Source organism: Borostomias antarcticus (assembly GCF_949987555.1).
Source record: "Borostomias antarcticus genome assembly, chromosome: 16".
NCBI classification, from domain to species: domain Eukaryota; kingdom Metazoa; phylum Chordata; class Actinopteri; order Stomiiformes; family Stomiidae; genus Borostomias; species Borostomias antarcticus.
Genome location: NC_140249.1, coordinates 24,516,207 through 24,543,638, shown reverse-complemented (window position 1 = coordinate 24,543,638; position 27,432 = coordinate 24,516,207). Strand labels below are relative to the sequence as shown.

The 27,432-nt window shown below is 50.4% G+C and overlaps 3 protein-coding genes across 3 annotated transcripts; all 3 read left to right on the top strand.

The window, feature by feature from the left end:
- The first annotated feature begins 1,263 nt into the window (after window positions 1-1,263).
- ndufa9a (NADH:ubiquinone oxidoreductase subunit A9a) lies at window positions 1,264-12,271 on the top strand. Its single transcript, XM_084451166.1, has 11 exons — window positions 1,264-1,354; window positions 2,115-2,285; window positions 2,672-2,769; window positions 6,701-6,792; window positions 7,156-7,297; window positions 7,779-7,881; window positions 9,523-9,593; window positions 10,047-10,123; window positions 10,711-10,806; window positions 11,490-11,556; window positions 12,014-12,271. The coding sequence occupies exons 1-11, from the start codon at window positions 1,279-1,281 to the stop codon at window positions 12,182-12,184; spliced, it is 1,164 nt and encodes a 387-aa protein (XP_084307292.1). The 5' UTR covers window positions 1,264-1,278; the 3' UTR covers window positions 12,185-12,271.
- Window positions 12,272-14,123: 1,852 nt separating this feature from the next.
- LOC311319434 (putative polypeptide N-acetylgalactosaminyltransferase 8) lies at window positions 14,124-22,855 on the top strand (the record flags this gene model as incomplete). Its single annotated transcript, XM_084450994.1, has 11 exons — window positions 14,124-14,322; window positions 14,565-14,844; window positions 15,739-15,905; window positions 17,544-17,727; window positions 18,440-18,637; window positions 19,169-19,283; window positions 20,283-20,468; window positions 20,588-20,725; window positions 21,134-21,229; window positions 21,891-22,058; window positions 22,724-22,855. 11 exons carry the CDS (start codon window positions 14,124-14,126, stop codon window positions 22,853-22,855), a joined length of 1,863 nt encoding a protein of 620 aa, XP_084307120.1.
- Window positions 22,856-23,580: 725 nt separating this feature from the next.
- Window positions 23,581-27,426, top strand: ribc2 (RIB43A domain with coiled-coils 2; the record flags this gene model as incomplete). Its single annotated transcript, XM_084450993.1, has 7 exons — window positions 23,581-23,694; window positions 23,773-23,854; window positions 24,303-24,614; window positions 25,225-25,343; window positions 25,766-25,993; window positions 26,660-26,826; window positions 27,345-27,426. 7 exons carry the CDS (start codon window positions 23,581-23,583, stop codon window positions 27,424-27,426), a joined length of 1,104 nt encoding a protein of 367 aa, XP_084307119.1.
- Between the last annotated feature and the right edge of the window lie 6 nt (window positions 27,427-27,432).

Sequence of the window (27,432 nt, the reverse complement as noted above, 5' to 3'; positions counted from 1 at the left end):
TCTCATGGCGGACTCTGTGATGTCACCGGCCAGGACATTCTCATGGCGGGCTATAGCATAGTGTCATAGTGATGGCTCTCCAAAGACATGATGGACATTATGGGCTCAGAGGCGTGGCCGAGGGCCCACAGAGGTGTACTCATTATGGACACTCATTTTTCCTTGATGAGACGCAGCGTATACTCACTTAATTACCAAAGATTACTTCATGACTGCAGCAACATAGCAGTCAGAGTACCACCTCCTCAGGGCCCTGGCCCCACTCTACACCCACTACACCACTGCTTTCAACAGCAAACAGCCCCACCTCCTCAGGGCCCTGGCCCCACTACAGCCCCACCTCCTCAGGGCCCTGGCCCCACTACAGCCCCACCTCCTCAGGGCCCTGGCCCCACTACAGCCCCACCTCCTCAGGGCCCTGGCCCCACTACAGCCCCACCTCCTCAAGGCCCTACCCCCCACGACACCACTGCTTTCAACAGCAAACAGCCCCACCTCCTCAGGGCCCTGGCTCCACTCTACACCCACTACACCACTGCTTTCAACAGCAAACAGTGTGATTATTATCCTGGTGTGGTGATATTATGGTCTTTTTCTTTTCCTGTTGGGAGTGAGAACATGACTCAGTGCTCTAGTCTGATTGTGATCTGACCTGATCACTACCTACGTGTCCGGTGACATACTGAACAGACTGAACGCATGCAGGGGATCTCAGTAAGGTTGGGTAATTTGACCTAGACATCATGTCTCATGTAAGAGATGTGTTCGCGAATTGTCATGTCTTTTATGGTGAAATAAATAAATAAAAATAGTGATTGAAATTTTCAAAGCTTCTTGATTATTCATTCATATAACAATAAACTTGTTTGAAACGACTATCGAGATAGGCCAGTGCTGTGTGCTACAGGTCATTACAGCCAAAGTATAAATAATTATGATATTGGATGATGATGATGATGAGGATGATGATTGGAGAGAGCCTCTTCACTAATCTGCATCAGTACAATGAGATGGTGGAGATGGAGTCGAGGTGTGGTAGTTCAATGTATTTTTCTAAGAATATGAATAATATGAGTTGAACATTAAGTACAAAAGCACATCTATCAGCTCAGCTTAGCAAACTGATGAGAGCGATTTGTCGGCATATATGCATAATATATATATATTAGCCATTCAGAATTCTACTGTATTAAAACATCAACTGATACCAATTCTCAGTTTGCCGTTCGTATTTGATCCTTCCTATTTGCCGTAGCTGAGAGTTCCGTCAGAAGCATCATGGCGGCCGCAGTGCTGGTCCGTCCTGTGAGTGTCCTTCCTAGTGTCCTTCCCAGTGTCCTTCCTAGGTTCTCAGGTGAGTAACACCTCGATAGAGCATTTAATAAGTGATACCTGAGTGGTTGTGATACATGGGACGGGATCATTGCTTTAAGGCCGCGTTGCCCTCCTCTATGACCCTGCTGAGTTGTGACCTACGAGCTAATGCTAGCTAGCTGACTGACTGAGGTTAGCTTCACCAGCCATGGCTGTGCTATCATCATCATCATCATCATCATCACCACCTCAGATTCCTTGACGGCTTGGTGATGTTCTCCTCTGTACCCTTAGCTAGTTACCTTGCTTCGTGTAGATGTGACGATATGAACAGTTGTAAGAGAAAGAAAGAAAGAAAGAAAGAAAGAAAGAAAGAAAGAAAGAAAGAAAGAAAGAAAGAAAGAAAGAAAGAAAGACAACCACCATCTACCACAGTAGTCAATAAAGGGTGCCTGTACAGAGAGCCTGCACGTGTCCCCAAATTCAAATCCCAACTGACACTGAGCTTCCTCTCATTCACTTCAATGGAAAGGCATGTTGGCTTCAGACAGCTCTCTCTCAAAAAGTATAAATGTCACAGCCTAGATATTAGCAACTTGTTCCATGGCAGCTGGCTAGCTGGTTATGATGGCAATTGCAGCTTGCTGGAGCTACGCTACTAACTAACCTTTCGTCATGTCTAATAATGACTTACTGATATTAAGTCACTTGTAATCCTTTCTTAGACACACACACTGAACATATATGAGCCTGTATCTGTGTCCCTCCTCGCTCACCCCTGCCCCTCCACCCCTCCTCAGGTTCCTGCTCCCCCGCGGTGCTGTCGGCCGTCCCGGTGACCGTCCAGCAGAGGAAGGTCCACCATGCCGTGGTCCCCAGAGGGAAGGGGGGGCGCTCCTCCTCCAGCGGGGTCGCTGCCACCGTCTTCGGGGCCACAGGCTTCCTGGGCAGATACGTGGTCAACCGGCTGGGTGAGTCAGGGGTCAGGGGTCAGCGACCCTGGCTGGAAACCTAACATCTTTTTTCATGCATCGGCCCGTAACGGATGTTTTTGCCACAAAGGTTTAATGAGGCACAGCTCAGATGACATGTCTGCGCTGTTGTGTTGTTCAGTTCAGCAGTTTGGATGTGATGTTGTTGACCAGTTTGGATGTGATGTTGTTGACCAGTTTGGATGTGATTCTGTTGACCAGTTTGGATGTGATGTTGTTGACCTGTTTGGATGTGATGTTGTTGACCAGTTTGGATGTGATGTTGTTGGCCAGTTTGGATGTGATTCTGGGTGTGATTGTGATATAACCCAGTGTAAAGGAGCGCCATGCCCAGTGAGTGACCGGTCTCCTCTTGTCTCTGGCAGGTCGTATGGGCTCTCAGATCGTAATTCCCCATCGGTGTGACCAGTATGACCTCATGTACCTCCGACCCATGGGGGACCTGGGACAGATAGTGTTCATGGTGAGGAAATAAAACAGTCAGTCAACCTCTCACACCCCCTCAATCACAAGAACATGAAACAGTCAGTCAACCTCTCACACCCCTTCACTCACAAGAACATGAAACAGTCAGTCAACCTCTCACACCCCCTCAATCACAAGAACATGAAACAGTCAGTCAACCTCTCACACCCCTTCACTCACAAGAACATGAACCAGTCAGTCAACCTCTCACACCCCTTCACTCACAAGAACATGAAACAGTCAGTCAACCTCTCACACCACCTCACTCACAAGAACATGAAACAATCAGTCAACCTCTCACACCCCTTCACTCACAAGAACATGAACCAGTCAGTCAACCTCTCACACCCCTTCACTCACAAGAACATGAAACAATCAGTCAACCTCTCACACCCCTTCACTCACAAGAACATGAAACAGTCAGTCAACCTCTCACACCCCTTCACTCACCAGAACATGAAACAGTCAGTCAACCTCTCTCACCCCTTCACTCACAAGAACATGAAACAGTCAGTCAACCTCTCACACCCCTTCACTCACAAGAACATGAAACAGTCAGTCAACCTCTCACACCCCTTCACTCACAAGAACATGAAACAGACAGTCAACCTCTCACACCCCTTCACTCACAAGAACATGAAACAGTCAGTCAACCTCTCACACCCCTTCACTCACTAGAACATGAAACAGTCAGTCAACCTCTCACACCCCTTCACTCACTAGAACATGAAACAGTCAGTCAACCTCTCACACCCCTTCACTCTCAAGAACATGAAACAGTCAGTCAACCTCTCACACCCCTTCACTCACAAGAACATGAAACAGTCAGTCAACCTCTCACACCCCTTCACTCTCAAGAACATGAAACAGTCAGTCAACCTCTCACACCCCTTCACTCACAAGAACATGAAACAGTCAGTCAACCTCTCACACCCCTTCACTCACAAGAACATGAAACAGTCAGTCAACCTCTCACACCCCCTCACTCACAAGAACATGAAACAGTCAGTCAACCTCTCACCCCTTCACTCACAAGAACATGAAACAGTCAGTCAACCTCTCACACCCCTTCACTCACTAGAACATGAAACAGTCAGTCAACCTCTCACACCCCTTCACTCACAAGAACATGAAACAGTCAGTCAACCTCTCACACCCCCTCACTCACAAGAACATGAAACAGTCAGTCAACCTCTCACACCCCCTCACTCACAAGAACATGAAACAGTCAGTCAACCTCTCACACCCCCTCACTCACAAGAACATGAAACAGTCAGTCAACCTCTCACACCCCTTCACTCACAAGAACATGAAACAGACAGTCAACATCTCACACCCCCTCACTCACAAGAACATGAAACAGTCAGTCAACCTCTCACACCCCTTCACTCACAAGAACATGAAACAGTCAGTCAACCTCTCACACCCCTTCACTCACAAGAACATGAAACAGACAGTCAACCTCTCACACCCCTTCACACACAAGAACATGAAACAGTCAGTCAACCTCTCACACCCCTTCACTCACAAGAACATGAAACAGTCAGTCAACCTCTCACACCCCCTCACTCACAAGAACATGAAACAGTCAGTCAACCTCTCACACCCCTTCACTCTCAAGAACATGAAACAGTCAGTCAAGCTCTCTCACCCCTTCACTCACAAGAACATGAAACAGTCAGTCAACCTCTCACACCCCTTCACTCACAAGAACATGAAACAGTCAGTCAACCTCTCACACCCCTTCACTCACAAGAACATGAAACAGTCAGTCAACCTCTCACACCCCTTCACTCACAAGAACATGAAACAGTCAGTCAACCTCTCACACCCCTTCACTCACAAGAACATGAAACAGTCAGTCAACCTCTCACACCCCCTCACTCACAAGAACATGAAACAGTCAGTCAACCTCTCACCCCTTCACTCACAAGAACATGAAACAGTCAGTCAACCTCTCACACCCCTTCACTCACTAGAACATGAAACAGTCAGTCAACCTCTCACACCCCTTCACTCACAAGAACATGAAACAGTCAGTCAACCTCTCACACCCCCTCACTCACAAGAACATGAAACAGTCAGTCAACCTCTCACACCCCCTCACTCACAAGAACATGAAACAGTCAGTCAACCTCTCACACCCCCTCACTCACAAGAACATGAAACAGTCAGTCAACCTCTCACACCCCTTCACTCACAAGAACATGAAACAGACAGTCAACATCTCACACCCCCTCACTCACAAGAACATGAAACAGTCAGTCAACCTCTCACACCCCTTCACTCACAAGAACATGAAACAGTCAGTCAACCTCTCACACCCCTTCACTCACAAGAACATGAAACAGACAGTCAACCTCTCACACCCCTTCACACACAAGAACATGAAACAGTCAGTCAACCTCTCACACCCCTTCACTCACAAGAACATGAAACAGTCAGTCAACCTCTCACACCCCCTCACTCACAAGAACATGAAACAGTCAGTCAACCTCTCACACCCCTTCACTCTCAAGAACATGAAACAGTCAGTCAAGCTCTCTCACCCCTTCACTCACAAGAACATGAAACAGTCAGTCAACCTCTCACACCCCTTCACTCACAAGAACATGAAACAGTCAGTCAACCTCTCACACCCCTTCACTCACAAGAACATGAAACAGTCAGTCAACCTCTCACACCCCTTCACTCACAAGAACATGAAACAGTCAGTCAACCTCTCACACCCCTTCACTCACAAGAACATGAAACAGACAGTCAACCTCAACCCCTTCACTCACAAGAACATGAAACAGACAATCAACCTCTCACACCCCTTCACTCACAAGAACATGAAACAGACGGTCAACCTCTCACACCCCTTCACTCACAAGAACATGAAACAGTCAACCTCTCACACCCCTTCACTCACAAGAACATGAAACAGTCAACCTCTCACACCCCTTCACTCACAAGAACATGAAACAGTCAGTCAACCTCACACCCCTTCACTCTCAAGAACATGAAACAGTCAGTCAACCTCTCACACCCCTTCACTCACAAGAACATGAAACAGACGGTCAACCTCTCACCCCTTCACTCACAAGAACATGAAACAGACATTCAACCTCTCACACCCCTTCACTCACAAGAACATGAAACAGACGGTCAACCTCTCACACCCCTTCACTCACAAGAACATGAAACAGACGGTCAACCTCTCACACCCCTTCACTCACAAGAACATGAAACAGTCAGTCAACCTCTCACACCCCTTCACTCACAAGAACATAAAACAGTCAGTCAACCTCTCACACCTCACTCTCAAGAACATGAAACAGTCAGTCAACCTCTCACACCTCTTCACTCACAAGAACATGAAACAGTCAGTCAACCTCTCACACCCCTTCACTCTCAAGAACATGAAACAGTCAGTCAACCTCTCACACCCCTTCACTCACAAGAACATGAAACAGACAGTCAACCTCTCACACCCCTTCACTCACAAGAACATGAAACAGACGGTCAACCTCTCACACCCCTTCACTCACAAGAACATGAAACAGTCAGTCAACCTCTCAACCCTTCACTCACAAGAACATGAAACAGACAGTCAACCTCTTAATTAATGGGAAAAACGTAAACGTCCCAAAAGCTGATGTCCGTCTTCTCTTCACACCCTGACTGCTCTCCCCCATCGGGTCTGACTCTGCTCTCCCCCGTCTGACTCTGCTCTCCCCCGTCTGACTCTGCTCTCCCCTGTCTGACTCTGCTCTCCTCCGTCGGTCCTGTCCGTGTGACTCTGCTCTCCCCCGTCGGTCCTGTTCGTCTGACTCTGCTCTCCCCCGTCTGACTCTGCTCTCCCTCGTCGGTCCTGCTCGTCTGACTCTGCTCTCCCTCGTCGGGTCTGACTCTGCTCTCCCCCGTCGGTCCTGCTCGTGTGCCAGGAGTGGGACGCCCGGGACAAGGCCTCCATGAGGCAGGCGCTGCAGCACTCCAACGTGGTCATCAACCTGGTGGGGAGAGAGTGGGAGACCAGGTGTGTGTTTGTTTGTGTGTGTGTTTGTTTGTGTGTTTGTTTGTTTGTTTGTTTGTTTGTGGTAGAGTGTATAAAACTCCCTCCACTCTGTCTCATTGCCTGAGGGCAGATCTGTGGGGTGGTTTTCTGTCTTTGTTAGTGGATAAGAACTGATGCATTTTATTGATCTCTTTCTTCTTTCTCTCTCTCCCTCTCTCTCCCCCCTCTCTCTCTCTCTCGCTCTCCCTGTCTCTCCCTCTCTCCCTGTCTCTCCCTCTCTCTGTGTCTCCCTGTCTCTCTCCCTGTCTCTCTCTCCCTGTCTCTCTCCCTGTCTCTCTCTCTCTGTCTCTCTCTCTCTCTCTCTCTCTCTCTGTCTCTCTATAGGAACTATCCGTTCGAGGACGTGTATGTCACCATCCCTCAGCAGATAGCCAGGGCGTCCAGGGAGGCGGGCGTGTCCAAGCTCATCCACATGTCCCACCTCAACGCCGACATACGCAGCCCCTCCAAATACCTGAGGAACAAGGTACCCCGCCTGAACACCTACCTCACGACCTCACCTGAACACCTCCTACCCCACCTGAACACCTCCTACATCACCTGAACACCTCCTTCCCCGCCTGAACACCTCCTACCTCACCGACCGCACCTGAACACTCTCTACCTCACGACCTCACCTGAACACATCCTACCTCACCGACCGCACCTGACCACCGACCACACCTGAACACCTCCTACCTCACCTGAACACCTCCTACCTCACCTGAACACCTCCTACCTATATCTGAACACCTACCTCACCTGAACACCTCCTACCTCACCTGAACACCTCCTACCGCACCTGAACACTCCCGACCTCACCTGAACACCTCCTACCTCACCGACCTCACCTGAACACTTCCTACCTATATCTGATATGAACAGTATAGAACAGTATATCTGATATGAGCAGCGCTAGTCTACAGTAGCCATAGCGACCGTGTGACAGTGATGTCATCTCCCCGCAGGCGGTGGGGGAGGCGGCCGTGAGGGACGAGTTCCCGGACGCCATCATCATGAAGCCGTCGGAGATGTTCGGCAGGGAGGACTGTTTCTTCAACCACTTCGCCCGTAAGTCCACAGAGCGGCCCGGTGTGAGAGACATGGGGAGCCCTCGTGTGTTTGAGAGACAGGGGGAGCCCTGGTGTGTTTGAGCGACAGGGGGAGCCCTCGTGTGTTTGAGAGACAGGGGGAGTCCTGGTGTGTTTGAGAGACGGGGGGAGTCCTCGTGTGTTTGAGAGACAGGGGGAGTCCTGGTGTGTTTGAGAGACGGGGGGAGTCCTCGTGTGTTTGAGAGACGGGGAGCCCTCGTGTGTTTGAGAGACGGGGGGAGTCCTGGTGTGTTTGAGAGACAGGGGGAGTCCTGGTGTGTTTGAGAGACAGGGGGAGCCCTCGTGTGTTTGAGAGACAGGGGGAGCCCTCGTGTGTGTGAGAGACGGGGGAGCCCTCGTGTGTTTGAGAGACATGGGGAGCCCTCGTGTGTTTGAGAGACAGGGGGAGCCCTGGTGTGTTTGAGCGACAGGGGGAGCCCTCGTGTGTTTGAGAGACACGGGGAGTCCTGGTGTGTTTGAGAGACGGGGGGAGCCCTCGTGTGTTTGAGAGACAGGGAGTCCTCGTGTGTTTGAGAGACAGGGGGAGTCCTCGTGTGTTTGAGAGACAGGGGGAGTCCTGGTGTGTTTGAGAGACAGGGGGAACCCTCGTGTGTTTGAGAGACAGGGGGAGTCCTGGTGTGTTTGAGAGACAGGGGGAGCCCTCGTGTGTTTGAGAGACAGGGGGAGCCCTGGTGTGTTTGAGAGACGGGGGGAGCCCTCGTGTGTTTGAGAGACGGGGGGAGTCCTGGTGTGTGTGAGAGACAGGGGGAGCCCTCGTGTGTGTGAGAGACGGGGAGCCCTGGTGTGTGTGAGAGACGGGGAGCCCTGGTGTGTTTGAGAGACAGGGGGAGCCCTCGTGTGTTTGAGAGACAGGGGGAGCCCTGGTGTGTTTGAGAGACAGGGGGAGCCCTGGTGTGTTTGAGAGAGGGGGGAGCCCTGGTGTGTGTGAGAGACGGGGGGAGCCCTCGTGTGTTTGAGAGACAGGGGGAGATCTCGTGTGTTTGAGAGACAGGGGGAGTCCTGGTGTGTTTGAGAGACAGGGGGAGTCCTCGTGTGTTTGAGAGACGGGGGGAGTCCTGGTGTGTGTGAGAGACAGGGGGAGCCCTGGTGTGTTTGAGACAGGGGGAGCCCTCGTGTGTGTGAGAGACAGGGGGAGCCCTCGTGTGTTTGAGAGACAGGGGGAGCCCTCGTGTGTTTGAGAGACAGGGGGAGCCCTCGTGTGTTTGAGAGACAGGGGGAGCCCTCGTGTGTTTGAGAGACAGGGGGAGCCCTCGTGTGTTTGAGAGACGTCATCTCAGAATAGCTCTCACCTCCAGGTCATATCACATAGGCAGGGAGGGAGGATGTGTTTTAGGAGGTTTTAAACAGGCCCAGTTAATTGATCTCAGTCTCACCCTGTCCACTCCTCCCCCTGTCCACTCCTCACCCTGTCCACTCCTCACCCTGTCCACTCCTCACCCTGTCCACACCTCACCCTGTCCACACCTCACCCTGTCCACACCTCACCCTGTCCACTCCTCACCCTGTCCACTCCTCACCCTGTCCACTACTCACCCTGTCCTGGAGTTGTTCTTGTGTTGTAAGGGTTTTTGAGTGTGACTTGTTTTTGCTCCGCTCACAGACATGCGCTGGTTTGGGAGAGCTGTCCCTCTCATCTCCATGGGGAAGAAGACGGTGAAGCAGCCGGTCCATGTGAGTCTGTTACCACTGGTGTCCAGTCAGTCTGTGTTACCACTGGTGTCCAGTCAGTCTGTGTTACCACTGGTGTCCAGTCAGTCTGTGTTACCACTGGTGTCCAGTCAGTCTGTGTTACCACTGGTGTCCAGTCAGTCTCTGTTACCACTGGTGTCCAGTCAGTCTGTGTTACCACTGGTGTCCAGTCAGTCTGTGTTACCACTGGTGTCCAGTCAGTCTGTGTTACCACTGGTGTCCAGTCAGTCTGTGTTACCACTGGTGTCCAGTCAGTCTCTGTTACCACTGGTGTCCAGTTAAGAGTCTGTGTTACCACTGGTGTCCAGTCAGTCTGTGTTATGTTGTAGTATTTCTCCATGTTTGGGTTCTCTCTCTTTACCTGCACTGTGAGTTCTGTGGCTCAGTACCGCTCGGTCCAGTTAGTCAATCGTCCATCGCTCCGCCCCCCCTCAGGTGGTGGATGTGGCCAAGGCCATCATCAGCGCCATCAAAGACCCAGACGCCAACGGGAAGACCTACGCCCTGACTGGGTAAGGAAGGACCGGCAGAGTCGGCCTCTAAGATCCACGTCCATCATGGCTTCACTAGAGAAGTGGAACGCTCAAACCTGTGTGTGAAACCTCTGATCGGGGCCCAGTACCATTTCCATGGACATGATGTTTCCTTTCCTGAACGCTCTGCACCTTTACTGCACATTTTAAGAAAAACATCTTACCTGTCAGTCATGTCACTAGTCTGGTGTTTAGTATTAAAAGCCCTGTTCTAAGGTTGTTATAGGATAATGTACAACGGTCCAAATCAACATTTTGACAGACTGTGTGCACTCTTGGGATTTTAGTGTTCATTGCTCATGTCACAACTAAGTACACAATGGGCATAATGGCTAACTACACACTGCTTATAGAGATCCACTAGCTGTGACATGTATGTCAAAGTGCACAGTGTCAAAATGTTGATATGGACCGTCGTATATGATCATACACGACCTTATAACAAGGCTTATGATGTTAAACACCAAACTACTCCTTTCAATTACAGACACTAGGTTTTCTCACGCATTATATGACTACAGCATCGAAACCAGCCAAGCTGACGCCCTTTGACCTTTGCCCCCCAGGCCCAGCCGCTACCTGCTTCATGACCTGGTGGAGTACATCTACGCCGTGGCGCACCGGCCCTTCGTGCCCTACCCCTTGCCCCGCCCCCTTTACCAGTGAGTCCAGATGTTGGTCTGGTCCAGATGTTAGTCTGGTTCAGATGTTAGTCTGGTCCAGATGTTAGTCTGGTTCAGATGTTAGTCCGGTTCAGATGTTAGTCTGGTCCAGATGTTAGTCCGGTCCAGATGTTAGTCCGGTCCAGATGTTAGTCCGGTTCAGATGTTAGTCTGGTCCAGATGTTAGTCCGGTCCAGATGTTAGTCCGGTCCAGATGTTAGTCCGGTTCTGATGTTAGTCTGGTCCAGATGTTAGTCTGGTCCAGATGTTAGTCCGGTCCAGATGTTAGTCCGGTCCAGATGTTAGTCCGGTCCAGATGTTAGTCTGGTCCAGATGTTAGTCCGGTCCAGATGTTAGTCCGGTCCAGATGGTAGTCCGGTCCAGATGGTAGTCCGGTCCAGATGGAGTCCGGTCCAGATGTTAGTCTGGTCCAGATGTTAGTCCGGTCCAGATGTTAGTCTGGTCCAGATGTTAGTCCATCTGTAGCGAGGCCCTCAGGATAATGCAGAGATTAACCAGCATCAGTTGATATTCAGGTGTAGTTCCTGTTAGATACCTCCACTCTTACACTGTACATATGTGCATAAACTATTTGAAAGAACATTTAACAATGCTACATAATTCAATGTTAATATGGATTATTGTGTCAACCCTCTCCTGTACCCCTTCCTTGTCCATTTCAGCATGGTTGCTAGTTTCTTTGCGATGAGTCCGTTTGAACCCTGGACGACCCCAGACAAGGTTGACCGGGTAAGAGAGGACATGAGAAAACTGATCAAGATTAACTAGCAGTTAATATATTACAGCTCACTCAGCACACGACCCCAACGCCACCATGAAGTCCAGTTCTCTCTGACCTGTAGAGAAGACTCATGACCTGCTGATCCTGTTCTGTTTTCCCTCCTCCTCCTTCCAACTCCTTCCTCCTCCTCCTTCCTCCTCCTCCTTCCTCCTTCTTTCCTCCTCCTCCTTCCTCCCTCCTCCTTCCTTCTCCTCCCTCCTTCCTCCTTCCTCCTCCTTCTTTCCTCCTCCTCCTCCTTCTTTCCTCCTCCTCCTCCTTCTTTCCTCCTCCTTCCTTCCTCCCCCACCTCCTCCTTCCTCCTCCTCCTTCCTCCTCCTTCTTTCCTCCTCCTCCTTCCTTCCTCCTCCTCCTCCTTCATCCTCGTTCCTTCCTCCTCCTCCTCCTCTCCTCTCTTCCCTCCTCCAGTTCCACACCACAGATCTGAAGTACCCATCTCTCCCTGGTCTGGAGGACCTTGGGATCGTTCCTGCCACCGTGGAGCAGAAGGCCATCGAGGTCCTGCGACGCCACCGACGCTTCCGCTACCTGGACGCTGAGCTGGACGAGACCAAGCCGGCCAAGACGGTCACCTACTGAGCAGGGAGGAGCTCCTATAGGCCAGCGCAGGGCAGGGAGGAGCTCCTATAGGCCAGCGCAGGGCAGGGCGGGGCGGGGCAGTCCATCCCCCTATACTGTGTTCTTTTACATTTACTCTGTATATAAATAAATAAATAAATAAAAGAAAACCCTCTGAAGTATGGTGGTGTTGATGGTTATTTTTATATATATTTTTTTTAACGTTGAGTACTCGGAGCTCGATATGGTAGAAATGTTTTATAAGGGATTCCAGCTCCAGAGAGATTGCTTGGGTAGTTGAAAGTGGAACCAGGACCTACCGTGTTGGTATCAGGCAGGTTTATGTTAAGTACTTAACATCGGTGTTGACAGACGACCGCATCAAGTCCCCTGGTCTCCCTCCGTTCTGACCGCTCTGCTATGGAGGAGCTGTACTCCCTCCCACCCCTGACCGCTCTGCTAGGGAGGAGCTGTACTCTCTCCCTCCTCCTGACCGACCGCTCTGCTACGGAGGAGCTGTACTACCTCCCTCCTCCTGACCGCTCTGCTATGGAGGAGCTGTACTCCTGACCGCTCTGCTATGGAGGAGCTGTACTCCCTCCCACCCCTGACCGCTCTGCTAGGGAGGAGCTGTACTCTCTCCCTCCTGACCGCTCTGCTATGGAGGAGCTGTACTCCCTCCCTCCTGACCGCTCTGCTATGGAGGAGCTGTACTCCCTCCCTCCTGACCGCTCTGCTATGGAGGAGCTGTACTCCCTTCTGACCGCTCTGCTATGGAGGAGCTGTACTCCCTCCCTCCTCCTGACCGCTCTGCTATGGAGGAGCTGTACTCCCTCCCTCCTCCTGACCGCTCTGCTATGGAGGAGCTGTACTCCCTCCCTCCTCCTGACCGCTCTGCTAGGGAGGAGCTGTACTCCCTCCCTCCTTCTGACCGCTCTGCTATGGAGGAGCTGAACTCCCTCCCTTCTGACCGCTCTGCTATGGAGGAGCTGTTCTCCCTCCTCCTGACCGCTCTGCTATGGAGGAGCTGTACTCCCTCCCTCCCTCCTGACCGCTCTGCTATGGAGGAGCTGTACTCCCTCCCTCCCTCCTGACCGCTCTGCTATGGAGGAGCTGTACTCCCTCCCTCCCTTCTGACCGCTCTGCTATAGAGGAGCTGTACTCCCTCCCTCCTGACCTCTCTGCTATGGAGGAGCTGTACTCCCTCCCTCCTGACCGCTCTGCTATGGAGGAGCTGTACTTCCTCCCTCCTCCTGACCGCTCTGCTATGGAGGAGCTGTACTTCCTCCCTCCTCCTGACCGCTCTGCTATGGAGGAGCTGTACTCCCTCCCTCCTTCTGACCGCTCTGCTATGGAGGAGCTGTACTCCCTCCCTCCTCCTGACCGCTCTGCTATGGAGGAGCTGTACTCCCTCCCTCCTCCTGACCGCTCTGCTATGGAGGAGCTGTACTCCCTCCCTCCCTCCTGACCGCTCTACTAGGGAGGAGCTGTACTCCCTCCTGACCTCTCTGCTATGGAGGAGTTGCACTTTGAAACTTCCTCTCAGTATCAGTATCGTTGGGGATGAAAGGTCATACAATCTGCTACTAGCAGAAAATATTTATTATCATTTCCCATGAAGCTACACCAGACAGACCCAGGCCTCCTGTGGCTACATGGGAAATTATAATACAATCTGCTCCTAGCAGGAGATATTTCTCATGTCCTTTGTATATGTGTGTGTTTGTGTTTTAACTGAAGAAATGTATCATGCCCTCTAACAGGGGTTTACTTCCTGTAAAACCTATATCTGTTCAGATAAGAACAGTTTTATTGCGGTACTTGAGGGAGGGGTAGCCTCTTCAGGGCACAGTCAGAAGAACGTTCACCGTAGAATGGATCAGAACTCGGACAGGAATCTCTAGCGAGATCGTCCGTCAACTGGAGGGATTCCTCTTTGTCCCGATGGTAGAGACGAGCCATGAGGGTCACCGTGTTGAGGGCCACTACCGTCCTGCTGGGGGCCGTCCCCGTCCTCTACGTCCTCACCTGGTGGACACAGACCGTAGACTCCGGGTCAGACAGACCTCAGCTCCGTCATGTAGACCCACACTCAGCCAGCGAACCGGACCGGCTGATCAGAAGACTGGAGAGGATCGAACAGAGTATCAACCAGCTGAGTGAGTGATCTGATTCTGCTGAAGATCTCAACCACAATTCGGACACATTTGTGGGATTACATTAAAGATTTCTGCCATTGAGACTGCATTGCACTAAGAAAACAGCATGCATGTAATATTTATAGTAACTATTAGCAACTTTATGATCACTGGAAGTGGTGTAAATATATATGGCTGGTTGACCTTTCACCCCCCAGGCACCCCCCTGAATCAGTAACCACTTTGGTTGAATTCTTTGACAGCCAAACAGATAAACGCATCCAATCAAAAGGAGTCGTCGCCTGTGAAGACGGCCCCTGAGGTGAAGGAGGAGGTCAAAGAGGAGAAGGAGGAGGTCAAAGAGGAGAAGGCGGCGGTGAAGAAGCTGTACCCCGACTCCTCCCTCTTCACCCGCTGGGGGGAGGGTCTGTCAGAGGAGGAGCAGACCGAGGCAGAAGATCTGTTCAAGAGATACGGATACAACGTCTTCCTGAGTGACCGACTGCAGCTGGACAGAGAGCTCCCAGAGACGAGACACGAGAGGTACAACGATGAGGACCCCCCCCCCCCCCTCCCCACCACCCCCCCTAACTGTATAACCTGACACGAGAGGTACAACGATGAGGACCCCCCCCCCCCCCCCCCTCCCCACCACCCCCTCTCACTGTATAACCTGACACGAGAGGTACCAACGATGAGGACCCCCCCCCCCCCCTCCCCACCACCCCCCCTAACTGTATAACCTGACACGAGAGGTACCAACGATGAGTCATGCTTTGTTTGGAGCAAGGTTATAATAGTTTTTTGTTTTTTTTTATTAGTTTTTGGTTTTTTTGATCGTTTTCACTTTTTGTTTTCCATTTCAGTTTAGTTTTGATTAGTTTTTGAAGCAGGTTTGCAAGTTTAGTTTAGTATTTTTTTGGGGGGGGGAAATGCTTAGTTTTAGTTTAGTTTTTATTAGTTTCAGTATTAGTTTAAGTCTTTTTTTCTTCTGCTCTAGCCTCGTGAGACCATCCTGATCTCTTGAGCTCACGTCAGGTGAATTCTGCGTAGGGACACAGCAAAAAAGAAAAAGGAGGATAGATTTCGTATCCACTAGAATACTAGGCTTATGTATGAAATGAAAAAGACTAAAACTAAGGAAATTGTAGTTTATTTTAGTTAGTTTTGTAAACACACAATACAGTTTTAGTTAGTTATCGATTTTTGGAAAGCCTAGTTTTTGTTTTTATTTCAGTAAAATGTTTTTCACACTTAGTTTTTGTTTTATAGTTAGTTTTCGTTAACTATAATAACCTTGGTTTGGAGGACCCCCCCCCCCCCCACCACCCCCCCTACCTGTATAACCTGATCTCAGGTCAGGACGGTCTCACGAGGTCTGTAGGTGTTCAACTCTCCGCGAGCGTTCCAGCGTCTCTTCCTTCTCCGCACGCGCAGGTGTTTAGACAGGAAGTACCCCCCAGACCTGCCGAGCATCGCCGTGGTGCTGATCTACCTGGACGAGGCCCTGTCCGTCATCCAGAGAGCCGTGCGCAGCATCATCCAACGCACCCCCGCTCACCTGCTGAGGGAGATCATCCTGGTGGACGACCACAGCTCCAACGGTGGGTCGGAATCAGACGTCCGTCAGACGTCTCTACAACCGTGAAACAGAGATTTGATTTGATTTTTATTAGATTTTTTATTTGGAACTCTTTTAGCCAATGGCTATTCTTCCAAGTGTCCATTAAAACACAAGAATACACATACAAAATACCTCAAATACATTCAAATCACAGACTGGCCGGACACTGAGTGGTACATTCAACTTCAATTCAACCAAGAATCAATCAATCAATCAATCAAAGCTTTATTTATATAGCGCATTTCATACCCAGAGGCAACACAATGCGCTTTACAGAGAACAAGGGAGGTGGGCATACGACAGAGCAGAGCAGAGCAGAGAGAGAGAGAGAGAGAGAGAGAGAGAGAGAGAGAGAGAGAGAGAGAGAGAGAGAGAGAGAGAGAGAGAGAGAGAGAGAGAGAGAGAGAGAGAGAGAGAGAGAGAGAGAGAGAGAGAGAGAGAGAGAGAGAGAGAGAGAGAGAGAGAGAGAGAGAGAGAGAGAGAGAGAGAGAGAGAGAGAGAGAGAGAGAGAGAGAGAGAACAAGGGAGGTGGGTATACGACCCACTCTCTACATATTCCAGAGGGAAGCAAAAAAAACAGTAATCACCCGGGGGCCAGATAAGTGAGCTGTAGAAATTCTTCCCTGACCCCTCTCAACAAGGCGATCGAGCAAGCTCCTGGAGTATGTTTGTCTACCGGCTAAGAACATTTATAAAGCAATACATTACATGAAATTACATTTCAGAGTAAGAGAGGCTAAAAAAGCATCATAGGAAGAACTAGAGAAGCTCTCAGAGGAGAATCTCCACTGTCTGGTTTGTGAGCTTCACCTGCGTCCAAGACATAAATAGGCACATTTAATAGATGTAATAATTCCATATATTACTTATATGGCCCAGGTGATGTTGGTCCAGGTGATGTTGGTCCAGTCCAGGTGATGTTGGTCCAGGTGATGTTGGTCCAGGTGATGTTGGTCCAGGTGGTCCAGGTAATGTTGGCCCAGGTGATGTTGGCCCAGGTAATGTTGGTCCAGGTGATGTTGGCCCAGGTGATGTTGGTCCAGGTAATGTTGGTCCAGGTGATGTTGGTCCAGGTAATGTTGGTCCAGGTGATGTTGGCCCAGGTGATGTTGGCCCAGGTGATGTTGGCCCAGGTGATGTTGGTCCAGTCCAGGTGATGTTGGTCCAGGTGATGTTGGTCCAGGTGATGTTGGTCCAGTCCAGGTGATGTTGGTCCAGGTGATGTTGGCCCAGGTGATGTTGGTCCAGGTGATGTTGGTCCAGGTGATGTTGGTCCAGGTGATGTTGGTCCAGGTGATGTTGGCCCAGGTGATGTTGGTCCAGGTGATGTTGGTCCAGGTAATGTTGGTCCAGGTGATGTTGGCCCAGGTGATGTTGGCCCAGGTGATGTTGGTCCAGGTGATGTTGGTCCAGGTGATGTTGGTCCAGGTGATGTTGGCCCAGGTGATGTTAGTCCAGGTGATGTTAGTCCAGGTGATGTTGGTCCAGGTGATGTTGGTCCAGGTGATGTTGGTCCAGGTGATGTTGGTCCAGGTGATGTTGGTCCAGGTGATGTTGGTCCAGGTGATGTTCCAGGTGTTGGCGGTCATGGTTTTCATGATGAATCTCTCCCTCCCAGAGGACCTGGGTGAGAAGCTGGACGCCTTCGTGGCGCTGGTCCAGGCGGAGCGCCCCGGCCTGGTGAAGAGGGTCAGGCACCAGGAGCAGAGGGGTCTGACCCAGGCCCGGATCTCAGGATGGGAGCACGCAACCGCAGACGTGGTGGCCATCTTGGACGCCCACATCGAGGTCCATTTGAAATGGTGAGTTGGGAGCGCACATGACCCTCCTACATGTTAGGGGTTATGTAGTGATTATGTAGGGAAGGTATTATTATAAGGATGTGTCAGGATGTGTGCTTGGTTTAATGGTAGGCTAGGTCCTTACAAGAACTGGGGTTATGATCCCCACCAGATACACAACTGTTGTTTTTTTTGGGGAAAAAATCTGCATTCATAGATTTTATGCATAATGTCAAAACTAATTAAAACCACTTGATATCAGATTGTTTGATTGAGCCATAGTGTCCTAATAGTGTCCACCTTCAAAGACTCACCCCTATTGGTCTAATAGTGTCCATCTTCAAAGACTCACCCCTATTGGTCTAATAGCGTTCACCTTCAAAGACTCACCCCTATTGGTCTAATAGTGTCCACCTTCAAAGACTCACCCCTATTGGTCTAATAGCGTCCACCTTCAACGGCTCACCCCTATTGGTCGTCTGTCGTTCTTCCAGCATTTCTGCTTGTGTTGTCAAAAGCTGGCTGTGACTTAGCTCCGCCCCCCTTGCCTTATATGGCTCTGGCCGTTCGTTTTAGCCGTTGGTTTGTAAAAAGGTTTGCGTGAGTCCCTTACTGCCATCTAGTGGTCAAATAAAATGAATGCAGCTTTAAGTGAAATTGACGCTTACTTTTTCTATGAGGTGTAGCGTTATTTGTTCGTTGTCCACATTTGTCTTACTGTCTGTCCCCTCAGGGCCGAACCGCTGCTGGCCAGGATCCAGGCGGACAGGACGACCGTGGTCAGTCCCGTGTTTGACAAAGTCCACTATGACAACCTGCATGTGGAGCCGTACCGCCCGGCTGCCCACGCCTTCGACTGGCAGCTGTGGTGCATGTATGAGGACTTCAGACCAGAGTGGTACGAGCTCCACGACGAGAGTCAACCTGGGAAGTAAGTGACTACTGCTGCTTAGGGAACACACGGGCCTGGGCTGGTGACATTAGCACAGGGACACAGGCCTGGGCTGGTGACATTAGCACAGGGACACAGGCCTGGGCTGGTGACATTATGTGGGTGACGTGGATCATCTCCAGGGTATAGATGCTCAGCTACTGTACCGACCAACTAACTATGAATCACATCTCACTTGCCATCATGCCAAATAGTTGTTGTTGTTGTTGTTGTTGTTATTGTTATTGTTGTTGTTGTTGTTGTTGTTGTGGTGCCAGTGCCTTGCTCGTTAGTTTGTGTAGCTCCCACCCTAACTTTACCCACACTGGGTTTGAACGCTTGTCCTCCGCGTGTGACGACCTCTTTTAAACGCCGCAAGCAAACTATTTGATGGTGCGGGTGAGCGATATTTATACTGAGGAGTGTGTTTAACCAATCCAAACTCAGTTACACTCACCCCCCTAAACACACTCCACACACCACAGCGCCCCCTGCTGGTGACCTCTGTGTGCTGCGTGTTTGTGTTGACAGGAGCCCCTCTGTCATGGGCATCATCGTAGCCGACAGGAAGTTCCTGGGAGAGATCGGAGGGCTCGATGGAGGGATGAAGATCTACGGAGGAGAGAACGTCGAACTGGGGATACGTGTAGGTCAAGGGTCAACTCAAGATTGTCTGAGGTCCAAACTATACAGTATTTTGCCTGGGGGTTAGGTCTTCCTAAATTCCTTATTTGAACAAAACTTGAAAGTAGTAGTTAGCTAGCCAAGTTGTCAGGTGAAATGTTGCCACGGCCTTATATGGTCGTTCTTCACCCAATGCCCATTCCACCATGTCACATGACTTCCTGTCTCTGCGTCCACCCCAGCAACAGCGCAGGTTGAGAGGTCATGTTTTGGGTGGCGTGTGTTCCTTGGTTCTTTCGCAGGATTACGCAAAAGTTACCAGACTGATTTTCATCCCGGGGCGTGTCCACGAGAACACGGCCGACCATTCACCCAAACACGGGCGACCATTCACCCAAACACGGGCGACCATTCACCCAAACACAGGCGACCATTCACCCAAACACGGGCGACCATTCACCCAAACACGGGCGACCATTCACCCAAACACAGGCGACCATTCACCCAAACACAGGCGACCATTCACCCAAACACAGGCGACCATTAACCCAAACACGGGCGACCATTCACCCAAACACGGGCGACCATTCACCCAAACACAGGCGACCATTCACCCAAACACGGGCGACCATTCACCCAAACACAGGCGACCATTCACCCAAACACAGGCGACCATTCACCCAAACACGGGCGACCATTCACCCAAACACAGGCGACCATTCACCCAAACATGGGCGACCATTCACCCAAACACGGGCGACCATTCACTTCTATTCATGTGTTTGAGTGAAAAAATTCCCCCAATTCCTTGTCAATGGGGGGAATATCTGAACATGGGAAGGTCACACAGGTCACACAGGTCACACAGGTCACACAGGTCACAGAGACCGGGGGTTTGGACGGGAACAAAGCTCTCCAGCTAACGAAAGCGCACAGAGCCACCAGATGCCTTCACGGGCGGAGGTCTGTGCTCTTCCCCGGGCTCCGTTTCTAGGTGTGTTTGTTTTGTGTGTTCCTGCAGGTGTGGACGTGTGGAGGAAGCGTCGAGGTGGTGCCGTGCTCCAGGATCGCCCACATCGAGAGAGCCCACAAGCCCTACATGCCCGACCTCAGCTCCACCATGAAGAGGAACGCCCTCAGGGTGGCGGAGGTCTGGATGGACGACTACAAACGCAACATCCTCATCGCCTGGAATCTGCCCCTGAAGGTCTGCTTCAACTGGACTGAAGGGAATCAAACAATCTAAGACAAAGACATTCTAAGTTTTCTTACCCTTGGTTTGTTTTTCTTGTGTCTGCATTTTCAAATGACCCTTGACCTGTACAGGACCACGGGGTGGACATCGGGGACGTGTCCGAGAGGAAGCGTCTCAGGGAGGAGCTGCAGTGTAAGCCCTTCAGCTGGTATCTGGACAACATCTATCCTCAACTGGCCTCATGGGACAACGTGCTGGCGTACGGGGGGGTAAGACCCCGGCCGTCCTTCACACTGCGTATCTCAACCGCTTCAGGTGTTTGATTATTTTAGATCCCCATTAGCTCTTGCATAGCAACAGCTATTCTTCCTGGGGTCTACAATAAAGTATTTGTAGTATTTGTACCTAAACAAGGTATGATGTGATGTATTATGATGTCCCAATGAGCTGGCAGGTAATCATGTTTCACTGCTACAGTGTAGCAGCACCCTCCTAAAACCCACGATCCATTTAAAAGCTTGATTAGCTTCGTAAAACAAAACAAAAACATGTATTCTCATCTGTGAATCCAGCAGATGCCCCATGTCTAATCTGCCCTCCTCCTACCCCCCACTTCCTCTACCCCCACCCCTCCATCAACACACCCAACAAAACAACAACCACCCCCCCCCCCCCAGCTGAGGAACGAGCTGATCCCAGACCACTGTGTGGACCAGGGGCCGGTTCCAGGGTCCATTCCTGTTATCTACGCCTGCCACTTCCTCCCACCACAGGTAGGGTTCTATAGTCAAAGTCCATTTGATTTATATACTCTAGCACTGTTCATATCAGTACATGTAGCACACAGTGCTGTAGAGAATGAATAAAAACAGTTCAAATAGTAGATAGAAATAAGAAAATAAAACAGGACAGATCATATATGGTAAAAGAGAAGAAACGGTAAAAAATTAAGTGAGTATATATATTTTTATAGTATACTACTGTATACTATACAGTAGGCTGCTATACTACAGGGATGTATACTAATAATAGTTCATGTGTTGCATTCCTTGCTACCCTGTCCAACCTGCTTTTATGACATGATGTGATGATATATGATACGATGGGACGTGTCGTATGACATGTATGATATTATGATAGGACACACAATATGGGACGATGCAGAAGCCCTCGTTGTCTCTTACGCACGCGTCCTCGTCCACACAGCAATGTCCCTACACACACACACTCACTCACGTCCTCGTCCACACAGCAATGTCCCTACACACACACTCACTCACGTCCTCGTCCACACAGCAATGTCCCTACACACACACACTCACTCACGTCCTCGTCCACACAGCAATGTCCCTACACACACACACACTCACGTCCTCGTCCACACAGCAATGTCACTACACACACACACACACACTCACGTCCTCGTTCACACAGCAATGTCACTACAGCAGCGAGGGGGAGATGTACGTGGGCGGGCTCAAGTCTCACCGCTACAACAGTAACCGCTGCCTGGTGGATCCGGGTTCGGGGAGCGTGCCCACGCTGCAGAAGTGCACCCTGGCCCGGGAGAGAGGACTCCACATGACCTGGGACTTCACGCAGGTACGGACGGGGTCACATGACCTGGGACTTCACGCAGGTACGGACGGGGGTCACCTGACCCGCGGGATCCCACCCACCGTCTGCAGCATTCTGCACCACCACTCGCCTGCCCATAGAGGGCGCAGTAATACTAGGCTACTCATTGACCCATTGCTGTAGCTCATCTCGCACATTAGATGAGTTTACCTTGTTCTCAAACTCCTTGTTCTCCGTCTGGTTGTAATTTAATTGCCAAGCAGGGAGGCAATGGGTACCATTTTTTATAGTCTGGTATGACCCAGCCGGGGATCGAACTCACGACCTCCCAGTTTCAGGGGGGACACTCTAACCACAAGGCCACTGAGCTGGTAATACTCAGTCTAATCAGTCTGTGTTTCCCAGGGTCAGTCTGTTTTAATACTCAGTATGTGTTTCCCAGGGTCAGTCTGTTTTAATACTCAGTCTAATCAGTCTGTGTTTCCCAGGGTCAGTCTGTTTTAATACTCAGTCTGTGTTTCCCAGGGTCAGTCTGTTTTAATACTCAGTCTAATCAGTCTGTTTCACAGGGTCAGTCTGTTTTAATACTCAGTCTGTGTTTCCCAGGGTCAGTCTGTTTTAATACTCAGTCTAATCAGTCTGTGTTTCCCAGGGTCAGTCTGTTTTAATACTCAGTCTGTGTTTCCCAGGGTCAGGCTGTGAGGAACAGAGAGACCAACCGATGTCTGGAGATCGCGCAGGGAGAGATCTACTATGAGCTGGTCATCCAGAAGTGCAGTGGACAACACTGGACATTACAGCATGTGACAACAAATGCCTGAAACTCTCCCTCTCTCAGTATATTCATCAACACCAAACTGTGTAGTAATCGGTTCATGTGAAACAATTCAGTCCAGCAGCAAATAACTGTCAAAATAAAGTTTCAAATTCAAATGTGAGTTTGTGGTGTTTTTTATTTGATCCTGGCTGAACAGACCTAAGTTCTGATTAAATACGTCGTCGTGGTTTGAAGTTCTCTTGTCCCCTTGGCTTGTGTCTACAGTATGTTCACCTGTTCCCTGCTATTGTAATTAAAATCTAGTTAAGTTTTGGTTTGTGGCGTATTTTAATACAGTAAGTTTGGTGTGTTCACTTAATGCATCATTACATTTTTCTTAAATGCACTAAATAAAAATAATTTTCTCATACAACATGTGTGTGGATGGTAAAAATGATTGTGTTTGTTTGATAGAAATCTACCTCCATAGACGACCCTCATGCATATTCATATCCATTGAGTGACCGAGCCAGTAGTTATCGCGTGGTTTCGGAAGCCTGCTCTGATAGGACGCAGCCCTCTCGCGAGACCGATCTCACACCGAGTTGGTCCGAAATCAGCCGAAATACACGAAGCCTAGCAACGAATATGTTTGTGCTGAGCTCGTCTTTTCCATCACCTCCGCGGAAAGCATGGAGGTATAATATATATATATAATATAAACGGTGGAAAGCATGGAGGTATAATATAAATAATATAATATAAACGGTGGAAAGCAGCAGAAGTGAAATGTTCAGCTCTCAACTTTTGGACCTCGTTTCTGCGGGACATCTGGAAAAGAGGCGAGACAGAGATCAGCAGCGTCAAGAGAGGATTTTTGATGTCAAAGTGAGAACCATTGGGGTAAGTTTCCCTTCCGGAAGAGAGAGCAGAGTTGATGTGAGGACCTCTTGACCTCTTGACTGAGACTGTGTTGATCAGGTCGATAAGGATGCTCTGGATGAACAAGTGAACGAGAGAAGGAGAAAGGAGGAAGATGAGGAGGAATCATTGAAGGTTTATGGTCAGTGAGCAGGAGAAGGCCTTATAAAATAAAACAAATTATTATTATTATCTTCCATCTTACTTTGAGCTGCATTTATTTGCATGAAGGTGCTATACAAATAAAGTTTTTTATAATAATAATTACTACATAAAAGAGTGGTTCGGTTGTTATAACTTCTGTTGGCTAAAAGACCTTTTTGTGGGTGAAAACTTAAAAGCATAATTTCTGAAGAATGGTCTTTTCCCAGTATTATTTCCCTGATGGTCTCTCTCTCTCTGGACGTCCTGTTGGTGTCTCTCTCTCTGGACCCTGCTGTTCCTCTCTCTGGACGTCCTGTCCGTGTCTCTCTCTGGTCCCTGCTGTTCCTCTCTCTGGACGTCCTGTCCGTGTCTCTCTCTGGTCCCTGCTGTTCCTCTCTCTGGACGTCCTGTGGGTGTCTCTCTCTGGACCCTGCTGTTCCTCCCAGCTGCCCAGCTGGAGGTCTGGGACCGTGCGGCCCTCTGTCTGGACCAGCGCCTGGCCCGGGAGGCGCGCCAGGCGGACGAGGCGGTCCGGGGCTTCCGCCACGCCTTCCAACAGCCGTCGGGCCGCCGGGAGTTTGACCTGAACGACCCCGAGGTCCTGAGGAGGCAGGAGGGGGCGCGGATGCTGCCGGGGCTGCTGGGAGAGGACACCGACGGACAGGGGAGGAGGAGGAGGCAGCAGGAGCAGCTCAGAGAGTGGTGCCTCCAGCAGCAAGACGAGATGGAATCTGCCCGGCAACAGCACAGGCTGAGAGGTACCAGAGCACACACACACTCACTCACACACACACACACACACACACACATACATACACACTCACACACACACTCTCACACACACACTCACACACACACACACACTCACACACACACATACATACACACTCACACACACACTCTCACACACACACTCACACACACACACACTCACACACAAACAGAGGACATGTTTTAAGGCCTTTAGACTCAGAGGACATGTTTTATTGGACACGTTTCATCATATCACCTCCATCAGAGCATCAGGCACAACGCTGAAACGCCTCGGCCCAAAAAACATGTCAATCTGGAGTCTACATTTTTTTTCTGCACTTTTATTCTTTTTGAGTGCCGCCCCCGCCCTGCCCCCCCCCCCCCCAACATCCTGGTGTTTTATTTCCACTAGTGTTTGTCGGGGGACCACCCACAGCCTGGAGGACAAGCACCTGCCCTACACTCATATTATGTATCGGGGTCCTTATATCATCGGTTTCTTCCAGAGCTTTTCCTATCCTCTAACTCTGCCTCCTCTCAAAATCTCTTCCTGTGCCTCTCTCCCCCCCCCCCACACACACACACACGTCTCTCCCTGTCCCCCCCCCCCCCCAGAGCAGCAGTATGAGCAGGACCGAGTGGACCTGGACCAGCGAGCCCTCCAGCTCCAGAAGGAGGAGGAGGAGAGGAGGAGAGCTGTGGCTTTGGCCACCAAAGACTTCAACCTGGCCAAGGTGAGCCAGCAGCGACGCCATGGCGTGACCTCACTCATCTACTGTTTACCACTCATCTATGAGAGGGGCATGTCATTAGCTTGGCTTAGACCACGCAACGTGATTGGTTAAGGGGTAGGATTAACAATGCCCATCTTGGAAAACGGCTATAATGGAAGCTTGTCCAGACTGAAGTGAAACGAAATGGGGAGTCTGTCAGGCCAGCGGGTCACTGCTGTAGCCCTGTAGCAGAATGAGAGGTCATGTTTATACTGTCAGCTCTCTGACCCGTCTGTCTGCTCTCTCACCTGTCTGTCAGCTCTCTGACCCGTCTGTCTGCTCTCTCACCTGTCTGCCTGCTCTCTGACCCGTCTGTCTGCTCTCTCACCTGTCTGCCTGCTCTCTGACCCGTCTGTCTGGCCTCTAACCCGTCCTCCTCCCAGGCAGCGGAGACGTGGGAGCGTCGTGGTCGGGCGCGGCGTTGGGAGGAGGAGGCGGAGCGGGCGGATGTCCTGACGCAGCAGTGTGGCGAGCTGCTGAGCGAGAGCCTGGACCAGGGGGTCAGCACGCTGGGTCTGCCCCGCCTCCGACCCGACGGATACAAGGGCCTGACCCCCGAGCAGAAGCAGCTCATCGCCCACACCCAGCAGCAGCAGCAGGAGGAGCAGGCGGTGAGAAGCCCCGCCTCCTTACACACTGTGGACAGGTGCTTAAAGGTGCAGTAAGCGGTTTGGCCCACAAGCACTTTTTGTTATATTTTTCCGCAATTCTCATTACATGCCGACTGCAATCGATAAATAAAGTGCTCTGACACTAAAAATGAAATAAATCCGTAATCTGTGGAAGTCGCAGGACTGTAATAAGTACATCTAATCGTTTGGCGTTGCCACCTTGACATGATTGGACGGCTCCCCTGCCTGTCAGCCTACAGGCCTACCTGCCTAGTCAGCGCCATTTCCCCCAGTCTGGAGGAGGAGATTTGGAGGGAGGCCTGAAGGGAGGGTGGACATTTTGTCTGTGGTATTTTTCACATTTTTTCTAACAGGAAATGACAAACCGCATACTACACCTTTAAAATCCCATCTGAGCAAGTTGAAGCTTTTTATAATGTTTTGGAGCACGATCTGTCTGTAAGGTTGTCAGGGCTGTTCTGGTGTGTGTGTGTGTGTGTGTGTGTGTGTGTGTGTGTGTGTTGGTGTGTGTGTGTTGGTGTGCGTGTGTGTTGGTGTGTGCTTGTGTTGGTGTGTGTGTGTGTGTGTGTGTGTGTGTGTGTTGGTGTGTGCTTGTGTTGGTGTGTGTGTGTGTGTGTGTGCGTGCGTGTGTGTGTGCGTGCGCAGAGGATCCGGGCGCAGCAGCAGGAGGAGGAGCTCCAGCAGGATTGTTTCCGCGTGGCGTCGGCGCGTAGCGGCGTGCTCCTGGAGAGAGAGCAGGCCCGCCTCCGCGCGCAGCTGAGACGAGAGCTGGACCACGCCAACGCTCAGCTCGCCGCCGTGCAGCGCGCCCAGTACGGCCACGCCCACCGAGAGACACAACACACACTTCTATTCCCCACAGCGCTCACCGATAACACGGTTGGATCGGTTAAACTCACTCCTCGGTGTTATGACCAAATGACCGAAGCAAATAACTAGGGCTGGGTATCGAGTCGAATTTCAAGAATCGATTGGATTCCGATTCACAAGGTTTGGAATCGATTATCACGATTCGATTCGATTCAATATTGATTCGGTTAGTGTTTTTTTTTTCTGTAACCTTAATTACATGACTGCCAAGTTGTGCAACACATCAATACTAGGGCTGGGTATCGATACTGATTTCCAAAAATGAATGAATGAATGATTAAATGAATTAATGAACTATTCATTCCTTCATTTATTCATTCATTCATTAAATAAAAGATCGATTTTGGGATTCATGAATCGATTCTGAATCATTTGATTCAGAATCGATGAATCGATTTTTTAAACCCAGCCCTACGAATAACTAGTGTGTGACTGAGAGGCTGTTCTCTTCCCTCTCCAGGAAGACGCACCTGCAGAAGAACGTCTACACCAACGCCCCAGAGGAGAGATACTTCTCCCAGTTCAACTCCAGCGGTCGATAAGGGGCA